Here is a 23020-nt window from a genome sequence, read left to right as displayed (position 1 = left end):
ATACTCCATCTTGACATTTTTTTTTTCATGGAGCAAATTTTGGTTGTTTTGAACTGTTTCAATTTTAATTAATTCATCAAATGTTTGGTAGATTTTTAATGTTATAAATAATTGTTCTCATTAAAAATATTGTTCTCCATACACATTGTTCCGGAGATATTGCTAATAAAATACTGTTAAGTTATCTTGAATAATTAAGAACATATTATAAATCACTCGGGCATAGACAAAGATGAAATTAACATTTATGTAAATGATTGATTGTATGTGAATTAGAAGATGGTCCAGATTTCTATGATGAATATTTCTTTGTTCATTCAATCTATTCATCTATAGCCATTATTAGCAGACCTGAAATTTGGGCATAGTTGAAACATTTCTTTATTGTTTTTCTTGAGTGCAACCCAGATCATTTCTTTCTAATTAAATGCAAAAATTTGACATCCACTTCCTATAATCATATATAAGAAATAGTGATCAAAATTTCCTTTGAAAGAAATTCTGAAGCTCTTGTGTTATTGGGTAAAATTTCTTTTGCCCACCACTAATGATTTTAATTTTGATTCAACTGATTTATTTCTACTATGAAATAATTACTATTGTTATATAATATATCATAATAGTGGTATATAATTATTACTTATATATTATTATAACAGTGCATTACAGTCATAGTGGATACTTGTCTAATTTTTCTTATTTTCTCCAGTCCATTGGACAAAATGAACAAAATAAATAATATTAGTCTTTGAGTAATTGTGTAGAAAACAGGTGACAATAATCGCTGTCTGTGGCCAATATGAGAACACCACTCAAGTGTCATTTTTTTTTTTTTTGTGAATTTGTCTATTTTCTTTTATGTGTTATTTATTGCCTCTGATTTTTTTTTATTTGTATTTGTTATAATTAACCTCAGTTTTTATCAATAAAAATGATGAGTGTTATATGGAAGAAAAGGCAGTCAAGTATTTCTAAGTTAAGGCAGCGATTTCACATGCAAAAGTGAAAGAGAAAAAAGGGTATTGAAGCTGTTGATTATGATCTGAAATAGTGGCTAAAATAAATAAGTATATTGTAATATATTTTTCTTTAATGTTCTTTTGTTCATTATTTTTTCTGTAAATGGCAATTCCAATACTAAAAACATTTTTTTTTTAATTAATAAAAACAAAAACTACTGTTTTTATTTTGTTCGGATATATATAATAATTATTAGTGATGCTAATTTAATAAATGTGAAAGGTAATCATAAAAATAATTTTACAGAAATATTTAATTTAATCTGAATTTAAATTAATAAAAAATAAAATTATACATCTAAAAAAATACTTAACTTAATTAAAATTAAAAGAAGCTTAACATGGAGCTTTTCCCCTTTAAAAGAGTAAAATATTATTCAGTCTTTTCATGTTTGACGAGTTTTCTTTGAATGAGCCAGGAATAAGTCCTCTTCAATGACATTATGACAGGAATCATAATAGGCAGAAAGAGGGGAATATACACAGCGTACCTGTGATGAAAAAGAAAGAAATTAGATAAACAACCAAGTGAATTATACAATAATAACTTTGTCATCTTTATGGTTACTATAATTGATTATTGGCAAAACTTATTTATGACTAATAATTCTTGAACTTACTTCTGATCATCTGGGAAGTAGAGTAAAGACAATAAAGAAGGATCACTAAAAGCAGTCTCAGCAGCACTAAATGCCTCACTCGATGCTTCCATAGCTTCGTCGAGATCACCTCGCTTTAATGCATTTACAGTTTTCTTTACATTCTTGACTGCAACGTCTATAGAATTCGCAACATCTTCATTAATCACTATGTTGTTGATTTCTCCAAGAAGCTTGGAAAGCGACTACATTAACAGATGAATAACATAAGTAACTTACATTTGTGTCTAATAACATAAATATATTTTCTTTGAATATACCTGTAAAGTTAAAGATGCAGATGTTATCTGTTCAACTGTTCTTATCCTGTAAAGGGAATCCAATTCCCAGCTACGTAACAATGGTCCTCTTAAACTCATAAAATTTATACCATTTTTTCTGACCTGAAATAATATTTTCATTTATGTATTTTATTTGCGCTTCCCATTTATTTAATGGATATGTAATAAGAGCTTTCCTTCCCCTTGAGGAAAGGAGTGATCATAAAAAATTTTGAATCAAAGTTTTTAATAGAAATGTAAGTTTTAAGTGGTCTCTTGAGTAAAAATAACCAAGCCTTTCAAAGTGACCTGTGTTTGTGTAAATAGCATAGCTTAAAAATGAAAAACTGAAATAACGTCTATAAGGTATGTGTATGCTCAGAACAAGGTTCATAATCGGAACAGATGGATTCCGCTCAACAAGAAGGCATGTCACATTGTTCAGCAGTAAAAGAGAATATGACGTAAGAGACATATCTGGGTTGTTAGAACAATATTTTTTCCCAAAATTATCTAGCCAGAAGTACCAATTTTTACAATTTCCTCAATAATGGCTATAAACGGGTTATGATTAAAATAATTATATAAATGTAGTATTAAATAATCTTTAATATCATAGCTAGATCTTATAAGGTTAAAATCCTGAATTTTCAAAATGCCTCCCTCAAAAGTTCTTATAATTTTATTTATTTGAAATAATTAGCCATCGATGATTGTCACTAGTGATAAAAAAAAATTGATAATTGACTTAATGAGAAATATTTTCTCAGGTTGAAAAATAATTCCAGTAATAAGATTAATTAAATAAAGACACAATATAAAGTTTAAAGCTAAAGATTTAAAAAACAATTAACAAAGTCGAAGATTGTAATGAAAAGGTAACAAAACAATTTTTTTTAAACATTGGATCGTAATTTTGCAACCTTGTTTATCTTGTTGATTAAATATTTATTAAAAAGAAATGTGTCAAAAGAATGGAACTCTATACATATTCTTGAGAACATTTATTAATAATAAATAATTAAAACAGTCCAGAGAGCAAAAAGTATTCAAATTTTTAATATAAATTTGAACATTAATGTAACGCTAACATGAACTGAATGACTAATAAATTATACAATTTCAATAAGATCTAGATGCATTTTAGGTATATAACTGATATTTTCTTATTATTCTTTAGATGATTTTATTCAAAGTAGAAAGAAAAAAGTACTCTACATCTCATAGGAGGAACTAGATTCAGATAAAGTCACTGCTGTGATGACAATTGGTAGATAGTGATCAGCAATAAATTATTTTGGTTCGTTACTATTCAGTTAGTTTTAGATAATTGAATGAACAAATTTCCGGAATAGCCAATAAGAAAAGAAAGTCCCTTTGAATTCTGGGTATCAAATCCACCTTATTTTCAGTTTTTCCAAGTTTCATTTTCATCAATAAATAACTAATTAATATATTTCCTATCATCTATAACATTACTTGCTATTTAATGGAGTTCATAAAATGCAGTTAATATCAAGCAGTACCAATGGCTGATAGAAACCATTTATGGTGTGATTATGTTGTCTCAAGAGGTACTTTATTTTTGGGCTTAAGTCTTTCAGTAAATTTGGATCCACAACATCCTGAACCAGGCACTCTGAGACCCTCATTCCAATTTTAAGAGTTACTTCTGTATTATTCTGTCTAAACCACTTTTTTTTTTTTACCCCTGCCTGGTCATTTCTAGCATGTGGAGGTAAGGAGTGAGGTTATCGAGAGATAACCAATCTATTCTAGCTATAGTAAAAGGGACAAGTTACAAAATAAAAGTCAACCTCCAGGCCAGATTCGAAATGGCCTCAATGGAGTTATGAGTTACAACTTACCCTGTAATTATTGTTATATTATTACAGCTTTAATTGGGTCATAGCTGTTGATTTCTGCTCACTAAAGAAATAAACATACCCCCTAATGGATCCTTTTGTGTTCAGCCCAGAATTCACATAAATACGAATAAGTCTACTGGATCAGGTTATATATAACTCCCAACTGGTCTAGAGGGACTGCTCATGGGATTGAAAATCAACTTTATATTGTAGAAGATGATAACTGAACTGAAAAAAGATGCAAAGAACTTGACCTTTCCACTAAATAGGTTTAAGTATGATAGGAAATGTCTTAAAATTGATTTAATTGTTAGGAAGATAATAGTTTAAAAATGCAGGAAATTTATTCATTTACTTAAAAAAGCTGACTTAACAAAAATAATAGTGGTGATTTGAAACATACTAAGATTAAATGAAAAAAACTCTATTGACTATTTAATAAAAGAAAATTGATAATCTAAATTATTAGAGGTTCTAACATATTTAAATAATTCTTACCTTTTCACGAATCCCAAGCAATGCATGAAACTGAGAGATAAATATAGACATAATATCCCTAGGAAAAAATTTAACTTCTGTATGATTTGCACAGTTATCCTCAGATGGATTAAGGATTTGAACAGCGCCCCACTGGGGAGATATCATCCCTTCAACTCTCAGCTCATCGGAAGAGAGAAAGCAAAGAGGGCTCACTGAACATCCAGCCACATACAGTATCATATGTACACATGGGTTCTTGGAAATTCCTAAATGAATAAAGACAGTTTATCAGTAATTATAAAACATTAATAACAAAAAAAAAATTGAATATATAATATAAATATTTACTAACTGGTAATGTTAAATAATATCTTTTCAGTTATTTGTGTAATGCAAAGTAACAGAGAGAAATGCTTTATTCACTATTGACTATGTCTACTCCATTTATCATCACAATTTGAATGAAATTACAAGCATCCTCATATAAACCATGATCAATTAAACAGAAAATATTTAGGAAAATGAGGAGACATCCGACAGAAAAACATCTCTTAAAAATCTTTTTACTGATAACTATACTATAAAACTCATTTACTCATTAGGAAATAATACACTAATAAAAGTATAATATGTCATCCTAACAGTACATTTGGGCTTTACAATCTAAGCCTTGGCATACTTATTAAATATTGGGGAATATGAAACACATTTCTTAGATGATTTTCTTTTAAATAACAGAATCTAAAATTATACAGCTATAATAAACTAAGAAAATGTTTAGTAAAAATCTTACCAGATCCAAGTTTCTTTTCAAGAGGTGTAATGATATGAGGAAGCTGTGAAAATTTGTAAGTGTACCAACCAGACTCATCCTTTCGAGGAACTTCTCCAAGATCCATTAGATAGAGCCACTGGGATTTCAGTGCATGTGAACTTACTTTGGAAATCTGTGAAAGAAGTGGCTCCATATATCCTTTAAAAATATAATAAAAATTTATTATCCAGTTGTTTTAAAAACTCAATAATAATTTGCTATTTCATTTACCTTTCACATCAGTTTTTACATCCCAATTGAAGTTAATATTTTCTGGGTCAGAGTTAATTACAGTAAATATAATATCATACCCAAGAGCAGCTCTTAATCTATTACTATTTTCTTCATCTAGATTAATTTTTTGTGGCGAGATGATTGAAGTGACTTTATTAATCAGAGCTTCTTCTTCAAAGAACCACTGCATAATTACTTGAGCAATTAGATCAGAATCTGGAAAATTAAGGCAATTTATGTAATTAGAAGCATTAAAAATCTGAGATATAAACAAACAAAATACCACAAACTTCGCTGTAGCAATACATTACCATCATTGTAAGTGAAGTAAATGATACGATTAGTAGAAACTAATACTTTGTCATTATATGGCAAAGAAGGTACTTCAACTAATAATATCTGACCAGGTTTAGAAGGATGTATAACTGAAGAATTTTCAACAGCCTGGAAACTTATAGGTTCAATATCAATTTTAAAAGGTTTAATTTCTACATTGAAAATACCTGGAATAATTGAAACAACTCTTATAATAGAGATATTATAACAAAAAAAATTAATATATAATTCAATTTTGCTTACTTAATTTTTCAAATGATATTAGTAAACCTCGTATTATTTCATTAGCATGAGTAGGATATTCTGAATAGATGAATATGGTTGTTTTTATTTCAGTTTGTGAAGGGTCCAATGCATGTATTTCGTCATAAGGTAAGGATGCTCTGTAAACTTCAGTTGTTTTCCACCATAAAGGTACTCCGATTACGATAAGCATTACAGAGAAAGATATCGCTGACCACATCCGATATATCCCTGTTAGTAAGCAGGTATGTAGAAACTGAACATAGTTAAGTTTAAATATACAAAGTATATTAAATTATTATAATTACCAAATTCATCATCATATTCTTTTTTTTCTCCATTGTTACTATTTTCATTTTTATCATTAATTTCCATTTCTTTGGTAAAATTTACAGCCAAGGCCTAAAGGTTCAATAAACCAAAACAAAATTATGTTTAGGACCTGCTACTTAAAAACCTTCTGTTCTCCAAATAGGTAACAAAGCTTAGAATTCTCAAGTTGGAAGCGGAGACAGTTGGAATCTGCTTGAAATTCAGAGTGAAAGAAATCACTCTGATTAGAATATTTGCAAATTGTGGGATAAATAACCCCGTCCACCTTGGAGGAAGAGTATCATAGAGAAGGTAGCTGCTAGGAAAAGGGAAGCCAAAAAGGGCCTTAAGATGAACTTCGAGGGCGTGGCAGAACCCAAACATCACCTGTCTTCCTTTTTAGTTTAGATTAAAATGACAGAGGGCGTCGCTAATTCCCTCTGTTTTTACTGCAATTTCTGTTTGAAGAAGGGTAAGGTACGCCACCTCTCTACTTCCTACCCTGTTAGGAGTACATATACTTTATTAAATTGCAGTTAAAAAACATTTTCATTAAGTGCTTACGAACATTGAGAAATCATCTTTCTCTTACATCTGACTTGGAAGATGGTATAGTAGAATAAAATATTTCACCAAAATGTCTCCTTGAAATTTCGAAAATCTTATTAGATCTATGCTTAAACTATCGCTGCAAGCAGTAATTATTGAGAGAATATTGCACTTAGGCATTAAAAGTAAACGATCACTCGGAGGTTTTTTGCAACAGAAGAATAGGAATATTTGATGTACCATATAGAGTGAGCTGCGGACATTTTTTTTTCTGTTGAAGTTTACCTCTTCTCTGGACGGAACATTCCTTTTTTATCGAGGAATTTTGTATTGAGTCAGAAATTGCTTACAATTTTACAAATATTCATGAAGTTGGATTGTTTACGAACACTGTTTTCTATACAATCAATTCGGGCTGCAGGTATTCTTAATTTATTTGTCTAATTATGGCAAATTCGCACATAGCGCAGCAAGCGTGTGGATGGGTTATTTAGATTGTCTGGCACAAGTTGGCCTGAATTAGTGGCCAAAACATCGAGTATCCGTTTTTTTAGGGATTTAGGATCAAAGGGAGTTTGAACAAGCAGTTTTTATGTATCCGCACTTTTGTCCTCAGCAGTATTGTTTTATAACTGCCAATAGATGGTTAAAACTGCCTGTGATGCACGTTGGTTCTCTGCGTCAGAAAGTTGGCACCAACCGTTGCCGAGTTGGACCGCATGTAATCCATTCTACTCATACAATACAAAACGGGACTAGCCATAATGCACCTGCGGCAGACTTACACTGGCAATCTGGCTCAAATCTTCAACGTAATGATTCGTTCATTCTAATTTCAGACCGTTCATTTTCGTGTGTAGTACGAAATTAAAACTCCAGGAAGCCAGACAGATACATTATCATTCTCCAATTTTAGTGATTTAACTAGATTCGAAGAAGAAGAAACCGCTTGGTGTTACACGATTACAAAGAATTATACGCAAGCTGATTCGGCGTCCTCAGACTCAGAAAACCAGCGTGCATCTTGTATGTACCCCAATACTATAATATTTTGATGGTCTATTCTTTAAATTTTACACTTTGTAATTGGACATCTTGATACTAAACTCAATTTTCGATGTTGGTCGGAATCAGAGGTACAAAATAAAATCTCTTTTGAATACGTTAACTTTTTGGTTATTTTCCTGGACTCCTGAGGAGTGATGGCTCCTAATATTTACCGGAGTCAAATGTTTTGAAGTCTGGATATACTTTTTTTCTTAGTTTACATTACTATTGTTTGATTTTGCATGAATTTTTCTGAAACAGCTTAATGGATTGAGCCGTATTACTGAAAATAGTATTTTATATTCCGCTAATTTTCGCGATTAAATAAGTGTTTTCGAGATGATTACATAAATGGGGAAATTCCTATTTACTTTAACGTGAACCTGGTCACCGAGGGCATGGTCGCACACCCTCTTATTTGGTTCATTTCCCCTTCTAATGTGAATAGAGTGATTTAATAGAATTATGAATTCTAATAAGATGGTTTTTACCAAATCAAACTCATTTAATAGGATCAACAATATTTTGTTCTTATTCTACACGAAACAACAAATTGATTGGTATATAACAGAGCGAAGGTAGCATATGATAGTATATAAAAAAGTCTAAAATTATGTAAAACATTTTTTTAGGTCCCTATAGCGCATTGGTAAGGACCAGACACGAGTCTAATAGTTTTCGACCTAGTGCCACCTAAAAAAATTTCTGCGTACTTAGCATCCCCTTGTGAGACAGAAGGTACAGGTAATTGGACCCTACTCCTTTACTATTCTCACGATGTCCATAAAGCATTTTTTGGCTGTACTTATTCTTTCCATTATTCCCTTTTCTCCAAGTCACTTTCACTCTCATTCCGTACAAACAAGTCTGGGGAAAGGAAAAACAAACAGTATGATTTGAATAATTATAGTCGTAGCTTGATATTGTTAATGTTCTTTCCTTTGATTTTTTTTTACGCTTTATTGTGAACATAATTAAGGTAAACCGCACGTATAAAATGAGATCTTATAATTAATAATTGTAAAATAATTCAACGTTAAATGATTTTCCATAGTTCATTGTACCATTATCCTTACTCTACATGTCTCCTCAAACTCCTGTCTGTCTAAAATTTTATTAGTAGATTTTGTATTCAAGTTTTGTCAGTAGTTTTTTTAGTGGTTTTTGTTAAAGACAAACCTTTGACGGTTCAACATTTTATATTTTTGGAGATGAATTTTTATTGGAAATTGAGACATGAAAATTTCCCTTTTTCGTTATTTATCCTTCAAAAATAGATCCGTAATTTGAAATAGAAATAGAAGGTAACTCGAAAATGTTGTTTCTTTATATCGATATTTTCTTATACCTAGTGATTAATTAGAGAGATCAAAACAAAACCTAATCTGGTTGAAAGGTTATGAAGTGTTATTTTACATTTTCAAAACATTGTTACGATCTTGTTTGTATTTTTGAATTAGTGCAGTAATAATACGGTTTTGTAATACTTGCAAGACTTTTTATGATCATTGCGTTTTGTCGCTGATTTCCATTTGGAAATGTTAAATAAAAAGAAAATTACTTTGCTTTCTACAACAGTGGTTTTGCTGAGAAGAAATTTTAAATCTTTAGTTAGTAAATATATTAGTCCACAACGTTTTAATCTAGATATAAAATATCCTCAGTTTCCTGAAAAATTTAAAGGAACCATAGTAGAGAGATGGGCTGACTATTGGAAAAATCTACTTCATGATTACGCTGAAGTTATTAAAGACACTGCTATTTCTGCTAAGCAACAACCATTGAAGTCTGGAGCATTGTTGACTGTACTTGGGATTGGCACTTATTGTGTTAAGAACAACCCTGATGAAATCAGTTATCGGGATGCTGTTATATCCTATTCAGAAGATATGATGTTTGTTGGTCCTTTGGTCAGAAATCCAAAAACGGTTAAGTATTTGAAAGATTTAGAAAAAAGCTATAATGAAGGAACAATACGTCGGTTAAGTTTTGGTCTTTTTTCTCTAATTTGGAAGGATGATTATAATGACTGTCTAGGGATTTATAAGTCACAGTGTAAGTATTTAGGAGTGCCTGTTTATAGGTTCCATGAAAGGATTGTAGACTTTGGGTTTTTGAACAAGTGGTTTTACTTGGATAAATATATGGAAGACTTTGATGTTAATCCTGAAGAATGGGGAGATACTGATTAAATTTTTAAAAAGATGTTTATGTTTTGAAAGAGTACAAAATTTAACTAGAAGGTACTAATTTTATGTTTACCAATTGGCATTAATTATTAATACTCTACTCTCCTTTATTAAACCCTTGTGTTAATTTATGTGTACTGTATCAGTTAAATCTTTAAAAATTAAATGTAATGCCAAGTTGAAAATATCAAATAAAGAAGAAAACAGCTATGCTTTAAAGTTCAGTATGGAACATTGAAATAATTTCTAATATACTAAATATCTCTGCAGTCTTTACATTATTTGTTAACTGTACTTTTTAATTAGCAGTTTGTTATTGTTAATAAAGAATATTATTGTTAATTTACTCTTATGGAGACATTTTATTATTATTGAGAATTACATTTTTATTATACTCTAAAGGATTTGAAATACTTTTGAATTAATTATGAAACAATTCCTTAAAAATGCAAATTTCGGGTTATTGAATTTAAACTCAAAAAACTCTTAATACATTACTGAAACTCGTATTTATGATGCTTGTATTTAGGGTTCTACCACTTGCGTTCTTTTATGTGGAATAGATAAAGCTGTTCCTTCCATGTGGATGGGAACACAGGTTTGTAAAAACTTGAAATGTGATTCTCAAATGATTGATTCAACCTTATATTATGATTACTACTCTCCTATTAATCGATAGACCTTGAATTATACTAACTAGCTTATAGATTGTTACTTCTTGGTTTGATAAATCTTTGATTTATTTTACTCTTGTCTCTGAATTAAATATTGTGGAACTAATCTCGATACCAAAATTTTGACTAGACTTGAGTTCAATTTAAAAATTTTTTTTTGTTTAAGGTGAGAGACATAACAGATCTAGTTAATAACAATTTAGAAAATTCAAAGTGAGTGTAACATAATTGAAGCAGAGTATTGATTCAATTGGTCCTAACTCCATCCCACCAGCCAAAATCCAATTAATTATGAGTGTGAATAACTGACGGAGTGAAATGCTGGACTGCAGTCTTCTCTCTGTATCATACTGGTAATGGAGGAGTTCAAGCTGGAAAACTGGACATATTGTTCCTTTTACCATGCTATACGAATGATTATAAAAATTATTGACCTTTAAATACAGTTGAATTAACTGCACACTATATTGATTTACTCTGAGCTATAATTTATGAACTTTATCCGCGTTGGTTCTGAAATACTTGGTCTCAAATAGTGATTGTTCTTACATACATATGTATATTTGATAATTTTTTTTTTTTAATGATATGTTTGAGGAAAGATAATAATGTCTGAAACGTCAGAACATGAAATCAAGATTTTAGAAGTATGAAGGTGTATTATTAAAATACCTCCAGAGGATTTTAATGTATGAAAACACATTTAAAATTTCAAGTCTTCTAATAATCAACACTTTTTATTGACTTTCCCTTATCCCCTTCATACTATTTCATTAAAACTTGATGAATTATGATTAAAACCAATATTTTTGTATTTGAGGGGTGGTAATGAAGATGTAATCTCTATAATCTATTAATAGAATTAGATTAATAAACTACTACTAATACTTTTCCCCCCCTTATACTCCATAGTTTGTCATTTTTGATATATAGGAGGAGGGGTTATTCTAAGGTAACGGACCTGTTCTAACCAGAGTTGGAGGGTCAAGTTTTCATTCTATGGGACCCCATAAAATAAAAGTAAATCCCCCCACAGAAATCGAACCAATGCCGCTGCAGACTGATACTATCAACATACACTACCACCTCCAATTACTTTCATAGATCAATTTCTATGTTTTGATGTTCCACATATTAATACCCTTATGGAAACACAAGTTCTATCATGACACTACAACTCATGTAGAGTTATGGCTTTTTGTAGCTTCAACTTGGTCGACTATGAGAAGTACTGCAGTATTCCAGACTTGAACACTATGGATAGCTCAAATGTCTGTTCCTCCTACTCTACCACTTGTCAAACCAAAAATATTTTACGATTATCAAACCTAAAAATAATGTCAAACTATTTCCCTTTGTGGATGTACACCTAACTGCATATCTTTCAGTTAGATACATATTGTTAAGTTATATGGTAGGTAGAGTACAGATCTCTGAAGACCTCAATTCTGCTTCCATTTTCAAAAGTATGAGTAGGTATGAAAGATGTTAGCAAATATAGTATAATGCTAGAATGTGTTAGCTACTGACATTTGTACCAATCGGGAAGAAGATAAGTTGAGGGAACAAAGGTCCTGATATTACCATAATTAGAGAAAACCAGCCTCCTAAAATTGAAGAAAATGAATGGAAAAAAAGGGAGGAGAGAACCATCCTATAGAATTTTTAAGTACAAGTTGAATAGTGCCAATCCTCAGATCTCATGAAAAAGGAATGTGAAAGGATAGCAAGTAATAAAAACTAAAAGTACTTGAGCCGGATAGAAACAGCCTGAAAGAACCTCAAAGGGTAATAACCAGTCCATCATCTTGTCCTCAGTACAATATATTAATAGAAAACATTGACCTCTAGAAGTATGCTACAAATATATATTTATGTAAGTCAGCCCAGAACATTTCTTTAGTTGAATTTTTTCATTGAGTGGCGGTCCCACAAAATGAAGAACTTTGACCCCCAACCATGGTTAGGAAGTATAGGACTCCAATGGGAGTTTTGGCCGAAAAAGAAAAAAAACAAAAAGGACTACTCCGCAGTACTAGCTCTTGGATGAGTTCTAAGATAACGTGGTGACTATAAGAATAACCTTAATCATCTATGCTCCATCTGAGAAGTTTTATGAACTCTTAAGTACAGAATCACGACGTGGTGCGTCTTCAGATGAAAACTGAAATCTACATCTCACCGAGAGTAGTCTTTACCCTTATGATGAAAGATCAAAAATAGCTGTAATAGGAATCTTGCTTGTTCGAGAGGAAGGTTGGAGTGAGAACGGATCATTCGAACATTGGATTCCTCGATGGATGTCGAAGTCTTCCAATGCGAGAGTAATTCTGAAACCAATTGGAACAAAGTACTTTGAGATTTTAATAAGAACATTAAAAATTAGACAAAAGGATTGGGGGGTTGGGCTGGTCTTTCTTGGCCAAGTAGACCAGAGAAAGATTTAGAAGATTATAAGTTTATAATGTATTTATCTTCAGAGGTGGGATATGCATGCTTATTACGTAAACATGTACTGTAATACCTATGAAGGGGCGCTTATTCATAAAATTTTAGTACCGCCGAAGCTGTCATTACTAAATGACAAGGTATGGGGATAACAAAATAAACTAAATACAAAGTTAAGATGGCTATAAAAGTGATACTAATGAATTTGATAGTTATTAAAAAAAGACTAAGTGGAATAAGATGATTTTAGATTATTCATCATAAGCGGTTGATAATATTGATTTCATTATTTTAAATGCTTATTTTAATTATTTTGCTAATACATATTCTATAAATTACATATTTTTGGCTCAATTATTAAGTTAACGAAGATAATACTTGTTTATATCGATTATCATATATTTCTATTTCTAGACTTTTCAAAGTATCGATAATGAGTAACTTAATACAGGTAACATACAGATTATAGTAATTAGAATCACCAGTTAGTTTTTTAATTTAAAAATTAATTACTTACCAATGGATAAACCAAAACCTGGAGATGGTCTTAGATCTATTAAAACAACTAACGTATTTAGAGTTGTCAACTTTGAACTTTATACAGCTCCGGTAAGTAACGAAATTGCTTTAGATTCGTAAGTTTCCTGATTAATTTTTAATGAAGTTGTGTATTTATAGTGTTTGTTTTTTTCAGAATAAAGTTATCATGGGACTAGGATTGATAGCTATTGTTGGATGTGCAGGTTATATTGCGTACATGCGGAAGAAATATGAAGGAATGGGCTATTATCCAGCCGTAGATTCAGAGGGTAAAGAAATGTACGTTAAGAAGACATCAAAATGGGATTATTAATCAGAAACCGTAAATTTATTCGAGTGTTCGTAACCTTACCATTGATTATCTTTTCAATGGTAGGTAGGTTACAGTGTTCTGACTTGCAAGAGATGGCCGACTTAAATTTCCCTGTTCTTAAGAACGATCGCTTATTGAGAGCAGCAAGAGGTGAAAGTGTAGATAAAGTGCCGGTATGGATCATGAGGCAAGCTGGAAGATATTTGCCTGAATTTAGAGAACTTAGAAGCAAGTCAGATTTTTTTACTATTTGTCAAACTCCTGAACTAGCTTGTGAAGTAACATTACAGCCCATTCAAAGATATAGTGATTTAGATGCTGCCATAATTTTTTCAGATATATTAGTGATTCCTCAAGCTTTGGGTATGGTAGTGGAAATGAAACCTAGTGTTGGTCCTGTCCTTCCCCAACCACTAGTTTCTCCTGAAGATATTTCTAAACTTAGTTATCCTGTTAATATTCAAGAAAAACTTGGGTATGTAATGAAAGCAATTACTTTAACAAGACACAAACTTGATGGTAGAGTACCTCTAATTGGATTCTCAGGGGCTCCGTGGACGCTAATGGGCTATATGATTGAAGGTGGAGGTACAAAGACAATGTCGAAAGCTAAGCAGTGGTTGTATAAGTATCCTGAAAAATCGAAGGAATTACTTAGCATCCTTACTAAAGTGGTAGCAGATTATTTAGTAGAACAAGGTAAGGCAGGTGCACAACTGTTGCAAGTATTTGAATCAAGTGCTGAGTATCTTGGACCAGAACTTTTCCAACAGTTTGCTTTGCCATGTATCAGAGAAATTAGTGAAACAGTTAAAAAGGCTTTAGGAGACAAAAAAGTTCCCATGACAATATTTGCAAAAGGTGCTCATTATGCACTCGAAAGTTTAGCTAATTGTGGATATGAAGTTGTCGGAATAGATTGGACTGTTGATCCTCATGAAGCAAGAAAAAGAGTCGGACAAAATGTCACCCTGCAAGGTAATTTAGATCCTTGTGCTCTGTACTCGGAAGAAAAAGCTTTATCAAAACTATCAAGTGATATGTTGAAGAGCTTTGGTAAGGAACGTTATATAGCAAATTTAGGACATGGCATTTATCCTGATGTAGAACCTGAGAAAGTTGGGATATTTTTAAAGACAATTCATTCCTTTTAAAATGTTACTTTTTTAAATAAAAAGATTTATAGTTTTAATATTGTTAATAAATATTTGGCATTTTTAAAGTATAATATTATTGTAATACCTTTTTGATCCCCCTTATTAGTTTAGAGTTATTAATGTTTACTATCACAGTTTTATTTTGATTTTGTTAAGTATATTTTGAAATTTAGCTACTTAAATGAAAATATTAGACCTGGTGAAATGACAATAATTAAAATAGTAAGTTATACATATTTATACACATATCTGTGTGAAAGATACACAAGTCATTTACATTAGTTTATACTGACTAATGTTATACTATAATCAGTAGCATTGCCGAAGGAGAGTCTGAGAGTTCTGGACCCTATCCCGAATCCATAAATTACTTTCACTTGTTCCCTGTAAAAAAAAATGATATATGTTCAGATATTTTTATTTTATCATTTAAATGATATAAGTTAACAAAGAAAATATTATGTTATGTATTTCTTCATAATGATTTGTTTATTAACAAATGAATTGGGTAAATTTATTTAGTTAAACGTCTGAAATAAAATCATGGCTATGCAACTTATATGATTATTGTTATAGTAATGTAGTAGTCATAATAAAAAAAGATAGGCTTTTAGACAGACCAGATTTTTTTTCATCTATTGTTAAAATAGACAGAGAAATGATATATTTTGGGTTTATGAGCTTGTAAACAAAATAAATTGGTTTGGATGCCTTATATTATTTTCATGGCTAATAGTTTATGCAAAGGGTCAATTATAAATATTTGGAATATTCATTTAACTTAATACAATGGATTGATTTGTAAATTTATTTAAAGTTATTATTTGAGTAATCAAAATGTTGAAATGATCAGCTATGTGCTTTCATCTTTACCATTTTTATCAACTCATCAAACCATTAGACAAATGTGTAACTGTCATTAAGATTAGTGTGTAATTTGAGAACAAAACATAATTATAAGTCTAATTGATATCAGCAATATTATTAATTACTGTGGTAGTAGTTATTGAAGTAGATGACAACTCCTTGCTATTTATTTTGAAATACACATGACTTGAATGGCTCTGATATGCTTCTGTTCCACTTAGGGATACTTCTGGTTCTCAATTCAAGAATCATTTTAGAGCTAATCATTCATGATTTTATTATTTAGTTATTATAATGATAATAGCTATTAAAACAAATATTTTGAAGATTTTTGGAGTTCATTTGTTTACTTGAATAGACTTTGTTAGGTTTTTAAATTTTTGTTTTGCATAGGCCTTATGTTTGCTTGCATGTAGATCTTAAATTTGTCAAATCCTGTCATAAAATAATTTATTCATAACTGTTCAAAATTCTTGATATAATAACAAAGTAATCATTGAGTGCAACAAAAAACTAATGGTAAGATATACTGAAAATTAAATGAAAGCATAAAAAGTAACTTAATTAAACCAAATTGGACACATACATAAATTAAAGAACTAACTTAATTTAAAATATACATGGAAGTAATTTAAAACATTAATGAACTCTCATTAATTCAGGAAACATATATGAATTATAAATATAATTTTTTTGAAATGAAGTATAACATACTTAAATAATATAAGAAACACAAATAATTAAAATATTTGTGCTGTAGAAAAATGTATTGCATAGTAATTAAACATCAGTTTATATTTTTTGTTTAAAAGTATGTAATAAGTTTAAAAAAATCAACATAATTTGATTACTTTTGAATTCTATTAATAAGAGTATAATAGATAAAATTATTTTGAACAAAAGAGACATTAAAGGCCTTTTGAGTGTCTCGCATTGACTACAAGTTACAAACAGTTCTCCGAGTGTCTCACATTGGCTACAAGTCACAAACAGTTCTTCGAGTTTCAAAAGATTCCAAATTTAGTTGTTTCAACAAATTGATACCACACAAGGTTTTTTTTTTTTTTTTTATGGTTTTAGAAAACGAAAATTAAGATGGCCACAAATAAATCACATTTTAAACTCAAAGATTTTTTTATACTTTTAGTATGTTTGTCGAATAGCCTACAAGAAACAAAAATATTTGAATCCTGTCTTTGTGAGAGTTAGTTCTACCTAAAATCTGTATCTTCTCTACATTATCTGTCTGATAATCGTGTCCATCATGTTTAAAGAATATGCTGCCCATAGTAAGATGGTTGATAATGTTAAAAAGTCTTATCATAATTATGATATGATTCTTATTGGTGACTACAGTTTGCCTTAATTGAATTGGTCTATTACATGCCTAAAAATAGGCCATTAGGACTATGACATCAAATGTATTGATGTGATTTTCACCCTGTTCCTGGAAAATTTTGCAGTTTAGAAGAATATTCATATCCAAATGTAGAAATCCCTACTTACCTCCTGTCATTTTGTATTTTCATGTGGGATAGTTTTAGTATTTTAGCCTAATAAAATGAAGTTAATCTTTACATTAACAATTAATCTTATATTAATAATTAATGAGGTTAATCTTACAACTTATGAATGGATTCCTTGTCATTTTGCATTTCATGTAATCTATTTTACTTGAGAGTCCATTTGGTTTCGGCAGTTATTATTATTATATTTTATAAGGCATTTTTTTTTTTTTTTTGTTAAGTCTCAATTATTCATTTATATTTTCAGATTAATTAGAAGGGAGATTTGAGAGAAAAATAGTTCCTGTAAGTTGTGCTCTTTTTGGTCTCTAAAAAATACTCTTTCAAGACTAGTTAATTTTATTTATCAGGGTTTTTTTTTGTTTTTACTGGTTTCTTATTGTTTTACCAATATCTTTTGGACAGGAACTGGGGAGTTATTCTCACTATCATTTTTAATTGTGGAGCGAGTCTCATACAAATTACTAGGCTTCCCTTCCCGCATTTATAGAATAATTAATGTAGTACTTAATAATAAATCAATTAATTTGTTCAATTTGGAACTTTTTCTAGTTAAGTGAAAAAAAAAAATTGCTGCTCGTCAAATTGTTGGTGATTGCTCTCTTAATTAATGTATGTATGCCCATTTTAAAGAAGGCTCCTCAATTAATTTTACAATTGCTCTTCAGAAGATACAAAAAAACAAAACAAATGAATATGATTGCTATTCTCTACTACCTTAGACTGAACATTTTATGTAAATATACAAACTGAAATGGAAAACTAGTAAAGGCATCAAACTTATGGTAAATTGAAGCACTCCATATTTTCCAGAAGACCTTATTTCCAATAATTTATATGCACCCATCCATATTTACTTGTGTTCTGATTCTGTAGCCTAGTTGCTGTAGTAGAAGTGTTGCTCACATCTGTTCACACAAGTTTAATTTTAATGATATCAGAGTTTGACTTCAAAACTATGTCATTATTCAAATCAAGAGTTCATCTTAATCTGGGATTTCATTATGACTGCTTTATCTGATGATACTGTGAAAAAAGAAATATTTTTTTTTTTTTGTGAGAAAGTGTAGAAAGTTGGTATTATTATTTGGTTTGTAAATAAAACAGCAGATGGTGACACTATGACACTGCTGGGAACAAGCTGTGACTTCTATTAGGAGAAACATACACTCTTTGTTGAAAGGAATATGGTCCAGGTGCGGTCAAAAAAACTCAAACAGTAGAATATACTATTTTATTGAGCCAGGCTCAATAAAATAGTATATTCTACTGTTTGAGTTTTTTTGACCGCACCTGGACCATATTCCTTTCATCTTTACACACGGTCAATCAACATCTTCCAGTATACACTCTTTGTCTTTGTTTATAAAACCCTTCCCTAAATTCTACAACAGAAAGGAAGTAATGTAAAAGTAAATTTTCTATGAGAGACATGTAATTAATTATTGGATGATTTGAACTTGATCTTCGAATCCTTTTTCCACTTTTTTTTTTATCCCCCTCCCAGTTTGACAGCCTAGCCCAGCCCTCCTGGTCTCAGTCTGGGTCAGCTTCCTCTTCTTCCGGTGGCTCGCCGGATTCATTTTTTTTTTTACCTCCACTAGTAGTTTCTGGCTATCATTGGGGTATCCTTTTTCCACTGTGCAACCCCAGTACACTACCCCACACTTGCCGAAAAAAAAAAAAGAGCTACGTAATTCTCCATCTTCTCTTCGACATTATGTTGCCCTCGCACCAAAGCAACAGCGGTTCCCTTACCTTTGGTGGATAGCTCGCTCTACTGTTGAGGGCAGGCTAGTTAGTACGAAGTTCTTCGCCAGAATACCCCCATTAAAGAAATAACCTCTTCAGTTTAAGAAATATTTCTTCAACAAACCTTCTAAATCAAAACATTGTGTACTCAATAAAGCCAGCAAATAGAAACAGTATTTCAGTGTTTTTCACCTGGATCCTTAGGCACTGAGGAAAGGTCGATAACGGAATGGCTGATGAGCAGCAAAGGTGGCAAATTTCTAATGGTATTCCATATCCTAGAGTGACTTTATTGCCCTCGTTAAACAGAGAATCAAATTGAAATGGGAGCAAATGTGAGTAGATGTTACGTATAATGAATTAAAGGAAATCAGGAGAGAACGTTTCCCCTTGGATGTCATCGAGTAGAAATGTGCGCAGAGATGAGGTGATCTTGACAAGCCAACTCATAGGTCGTACATCCCTGACCCATGGTTATATTGAAGCTAGTGACTCTTCGCCTGTATACCAGAATTATGGAACGCGACTTACTGTAAACACATTTAAACAGGCTGCCAAGCATAAGACTCCTTCAAATCTTTAAATGAATTTTCAAAAGACTTCCATAAAACTTAACAAGATGACAAGTAGGGTGTTGATAAACATTTTAAGTTTCTTGAACACTCCAACCTTTATTATAAAATTTCACCACAGATTCCCTTGTTGCAATATGTAAACATTCAACAGCGGCCATGAAAACGGACCCTTACGTGTTACGTTACCCCCGTTACGTGGGTGGTCGAGGGTACGGCTTAAAAGTCTAGAATGAGATCTGAATCTGTTGCGAATCATAAAATTAAGGCAATAATAACCTATGAAAGGTAGATGTTTTAAAATATATAAAAAATAATACTCTCGAATCGGCATTTTTTACTTTCTGAAAAATTGAATGTGTTGAAATAGACAAAAATTATGTACATGTTTTACTTTCACTCATTTTCAGACATCCAGGCTGCTTTACCGCGCAAAATTTTTATCATGCATATTGATTATGTTGTTTTTTAGTCTCTCTATCTGGTAGATTACATCCTTGATATGACATCAATATTTTCTTTTATTAAAGCAAAGTAGCAAGTGACGGCAGAAAATCTTGGTGTTTCTGGTGTTGATAGTGCGAAACGTCAATAGTTATACACACCTGTATTTATATAGTATTTATCTAAGGAGAGGATGCCAAGTCTTAATGTTGATACAGGTGCTTCTCACACTTTTAGTATAAATATTACTTGCGAATGAGTTCTCTGCCACTTCAATCATTGAGCAGAATGAAGATCATCGTAGCAGTTCTTTGCATTGCCCTTGTCCATGGCTGCGTGGCCCAATCCAGGTTGGACACGTTCATGAACACACTCAACACAGGTAATAAAATCCATTAATATAATACTTGATACTGCAATTCCAAGTTTGAGTTCATTCGATATATTCAGGCAAGTCAATTTTAGAAAGTTCAGAAATTGATTGGTAAAACATTACATATTTGTGTTAGAATATGTATATTATAATTTTGAAAAGATGAATCAAATGATCGATTTATTGGTTAAACTATAAAATCTGGAGAGTATCTTAACATAATAGCTAAAAACATAAAATGTTTTATTTATTTAAAAAAATAAAAATAAAATAATGGTTCAGGTACACTTTCGGTTATAGTTGTTTACAATCATTTGATGGTTGTCTGGGTTTTACAAATCGAGGGCAAATTTGAAAACTTTGGAATTATTGTTGGTAGCTCTTTGATAATGGACAAATTTTTATTAAAAAAGGAACTGAATAGGACCTCTGCTATTATGAAAGGATTGAAACATAGATTTAATCAATTTGATTTCTTACAAAACCTTTTTTAAACAAAAGCTTTTTATCTCAAAGATTAAATTTTAAAGAAAACCTCTTCAAACAACAAAATTGACAGTTCATTTGAATCTGATAGATGTGAGAAAAAAACTTCTGGGAAAACTCAATTTAAAGTGATAGCTGTATCCAAGAATAATAGGGCGGTGGAATTCTTGTTGTTTCTTGTCGATCTACTACGTCCACAGTGAATTGCTTCTTGTTCCCTGCTTTATCGCAGCATTGGTAAATACATTTCACACTTCTTCTCTCACGCCAGCTGATTCGGCTGAAACCACACACTACTTTCTGTAACAAATCTATGAAATATTTATTGTTAATTTTCGTGAGATTTTAAAAGGTTCTTGAAATCAATTTTGAACACCTGGTCTAAATCTTTGTCGTTTGTTGTTTTTTAACACCCTCTTGTACTCCAGAACTTGAACAGAAAGAAGGAAATATTCTGTAGGTTACGGACCTAATGAAGTGGTCTTGATTCATGAATCTCCCAAGTCGTAAGCGAATCGGCACCGGATTGAACTCGAGCTTGCTAAGGTTCTGCCTTATCGCGGTAGGCCTCCATGATATCGAGGTTTAATTCATTTGGACTAAAACTTTTACTAGACCACTTATCAAGGATCAAGTACAAATGGAAGTTTCAGAGCTTGTAATTATAATTTCCTAGGTCTCTTTTATGTTAAACACGTTATTACTTTTCTTGACAACATTGTTTTCTTGCAGTGTACAGTAGCTACAGGTCCGGAGAGATGGTGAGCACCGCCCGAAGCTACGTAAAGACTGCCGTGGGCGGTCTAGAACTACTGAAGAGCGCCCTCAGCTTCCCGTCGATCCCAGAACCACCATCTCCTCCTTCGTCTGGTTTAGGCAGGAGCATCCTCAATTCTCTACAGTCTCTACCATCTCTACCATCTCTGTCTCTACCTTCTCTACCATCTCTACCTTCTGCTCCTTCTGCGCCATCTGCTCCTTCTGCGCCATCTGCTCCTTCTGCACCATCTGCTCCTTCTGCGCCATCTGCACCATCTCGCCCATCGGCACCTTCTCGGCCATCAGCACCATCTCGCCCATCTGCACCATCATTTGGGGGACGAGCTCCACAATGGCCCTGGGTATACCAAGGTTGATTAGTTGCTTATAAAAAGAATGATTCAATATAATATATCCAATTTTTTATTTACTTTCTTCAATAATATCCTGCAAAACTCATGTTCGAATTTCGTTTATTTAGCTTTAGTACTTGGAATCTTTCATATTCAAGAATAATAACCAAGGACTTTTTTTAACTTAATATTGCTGGTTACCAATAAGACCATAATAATTCGATTTAGATAATGGTATAAAAATCGGCTCTTAAAAGCGAACTCTCTTATTAAGCAGAACGTCATAAGTTATATTCTCTTCTTGCCTGCCTGGTGTCACGGTATTAAAAAATCTTAAATAAAGTTGCTGTTTATAAGAAGGGCAACTAAGTACTGTAGATTATTGTTAACCTCATAATCACAAAAATAAAAAAAAAATTGAAAGATTTGATTATAATTTAAAAGATATATGAAAATAATAAGAGAAAAAGATATAGATCAATTACTGTCAACGCAAAAAAATGAAAATGTGTATGTCACTTATTAAGCCCTTGTTTGCAATGATCTTTAAACATGAACTCTTAAAACAAAGGGCCAGAAGACTCTTCTTAGAGAGGAATATAATGATGCTCATATCTCGACCAACCTGCGAACAAGGCAACTGGTGCATAAGCAATAACCAGGTACTGGAGCTTAACAACTACAGTGGAACCTGGCCAAGTGAGACACTGGGGTACTGAGAATCCTCTGCTAGTGAGAAAAAAAAA

At 31.6% G+C, this 23020-nt stretch overlaps 4 protein-coding genes across 4 annotated transcripts; 3 read left to right on the top strand and 1 right to left on the bottom strand.

Moving 5' to 3' along the window:
- Positions 1–1198: 1198 nt before the first annotated feature.
- PIG-S (phosphatidylinositol glycan anchor biosynthesis class S) lies at positions 1199–6614 on the bottom strand. The gene is made up of 9 exons (XM_014437159.3): positions 6222–6614; positions 5914–6144; positions 5646–5837; positions 5332–5550; positions 5080–5259; positions 4305–4552; positions 1939–2061; positions 1640–1863; positions 1199–1510 (listed from the first exon to the last, which is right to left on the bottom strand). The coding sequence occupies exons 1-9, from the start codon at positions 6286–6288 to the stop codon at positions 1393–1395; spliced, it is 1602 nt and encodes a 533-aa protein (XP_014292645.1). The 5' UTR covers positions 6289–6614; the 3' UTR covers positions 1199–1392.
- A 2577-nt stretch (positions 6615–9191) lies between these two features.
- On the top strand, positions 9192–10362 carry LOC106690696 (mitochondrial import inner membrane translocase subunit Tim29). The gene has a single exon (XM_014436213.3). It carries the CDS (start codon positions 9360–9362, stop codon positions 10011–10013), a length of 654 nt encoding a protein of 217 aa, XP_014291699.1. The 5' UTR covers positions 9192–9359; the 3' UTR covers positions 10014–10362.
- A 3221-nt stretch (positions 10363–13583) lies between these two features.
- Positions 13584–15213, top strand: Urod (uroporphyrinogen decarboxylase). Its single transcript, XM_014436273.3, has 2 exons — positions 13584–13741; positions 13827–15213. The coding sequence occupies exon 2, from the start codon at positions 13973–13975 to the stop codon at positions 15137–15139; it is 1167 nt and encodes a 388-aa protein (XP_014291759.2). The 5' UTR covers positions 13584–13741; positions 13827–13972; the 3' UTR covers positions 15140–15213.
- A 5315-nt stretch (positions 15214–20528) lies between these two features.
- LOC106690702 (uncharacterized) lies at positions 20529–22347 on the top strand. The gene is made up of 2 exons (XM_014436224.2): positions 20529–20685; positions 21895–22347. The coding sequence occupies exons 1-2, from the start codon at positions 20559–20561 to the stop codon at positions 22296–22298; spliced, it is 531 nt and encodes a 176-aa protein (XP_014291710.2). The 5' UTR covers positions 20529–20558; the 3' UTR covers positions 22299–22347.
- The last annotated feature ends 673 nt before the right edge of the window (positions 22348–23020 follow it).

Source organism: Halyomorpha halys, unplaced genomic scaffold, assembly GCF_000696795.3.
Source record: "Halyomorpha halys isolate HHAL.00 unplaced genomic scaffold, Hhal_1.1 Scaffold51.1, whole genome shotgun sequence".
In the NCBI taxonomy this organism is placed as follows: domain Eukaryota; kingdom Metazoa; phylum Arthropoda; class Insecta; order Hemiptera; family Pentatomidae; genus Halyomorpha; species Halyomorpha halys.
Note: the sequence above shows the minus strand (reverse complement) of the source record. Positions and strands in the feature narration are given on the sequence as shown.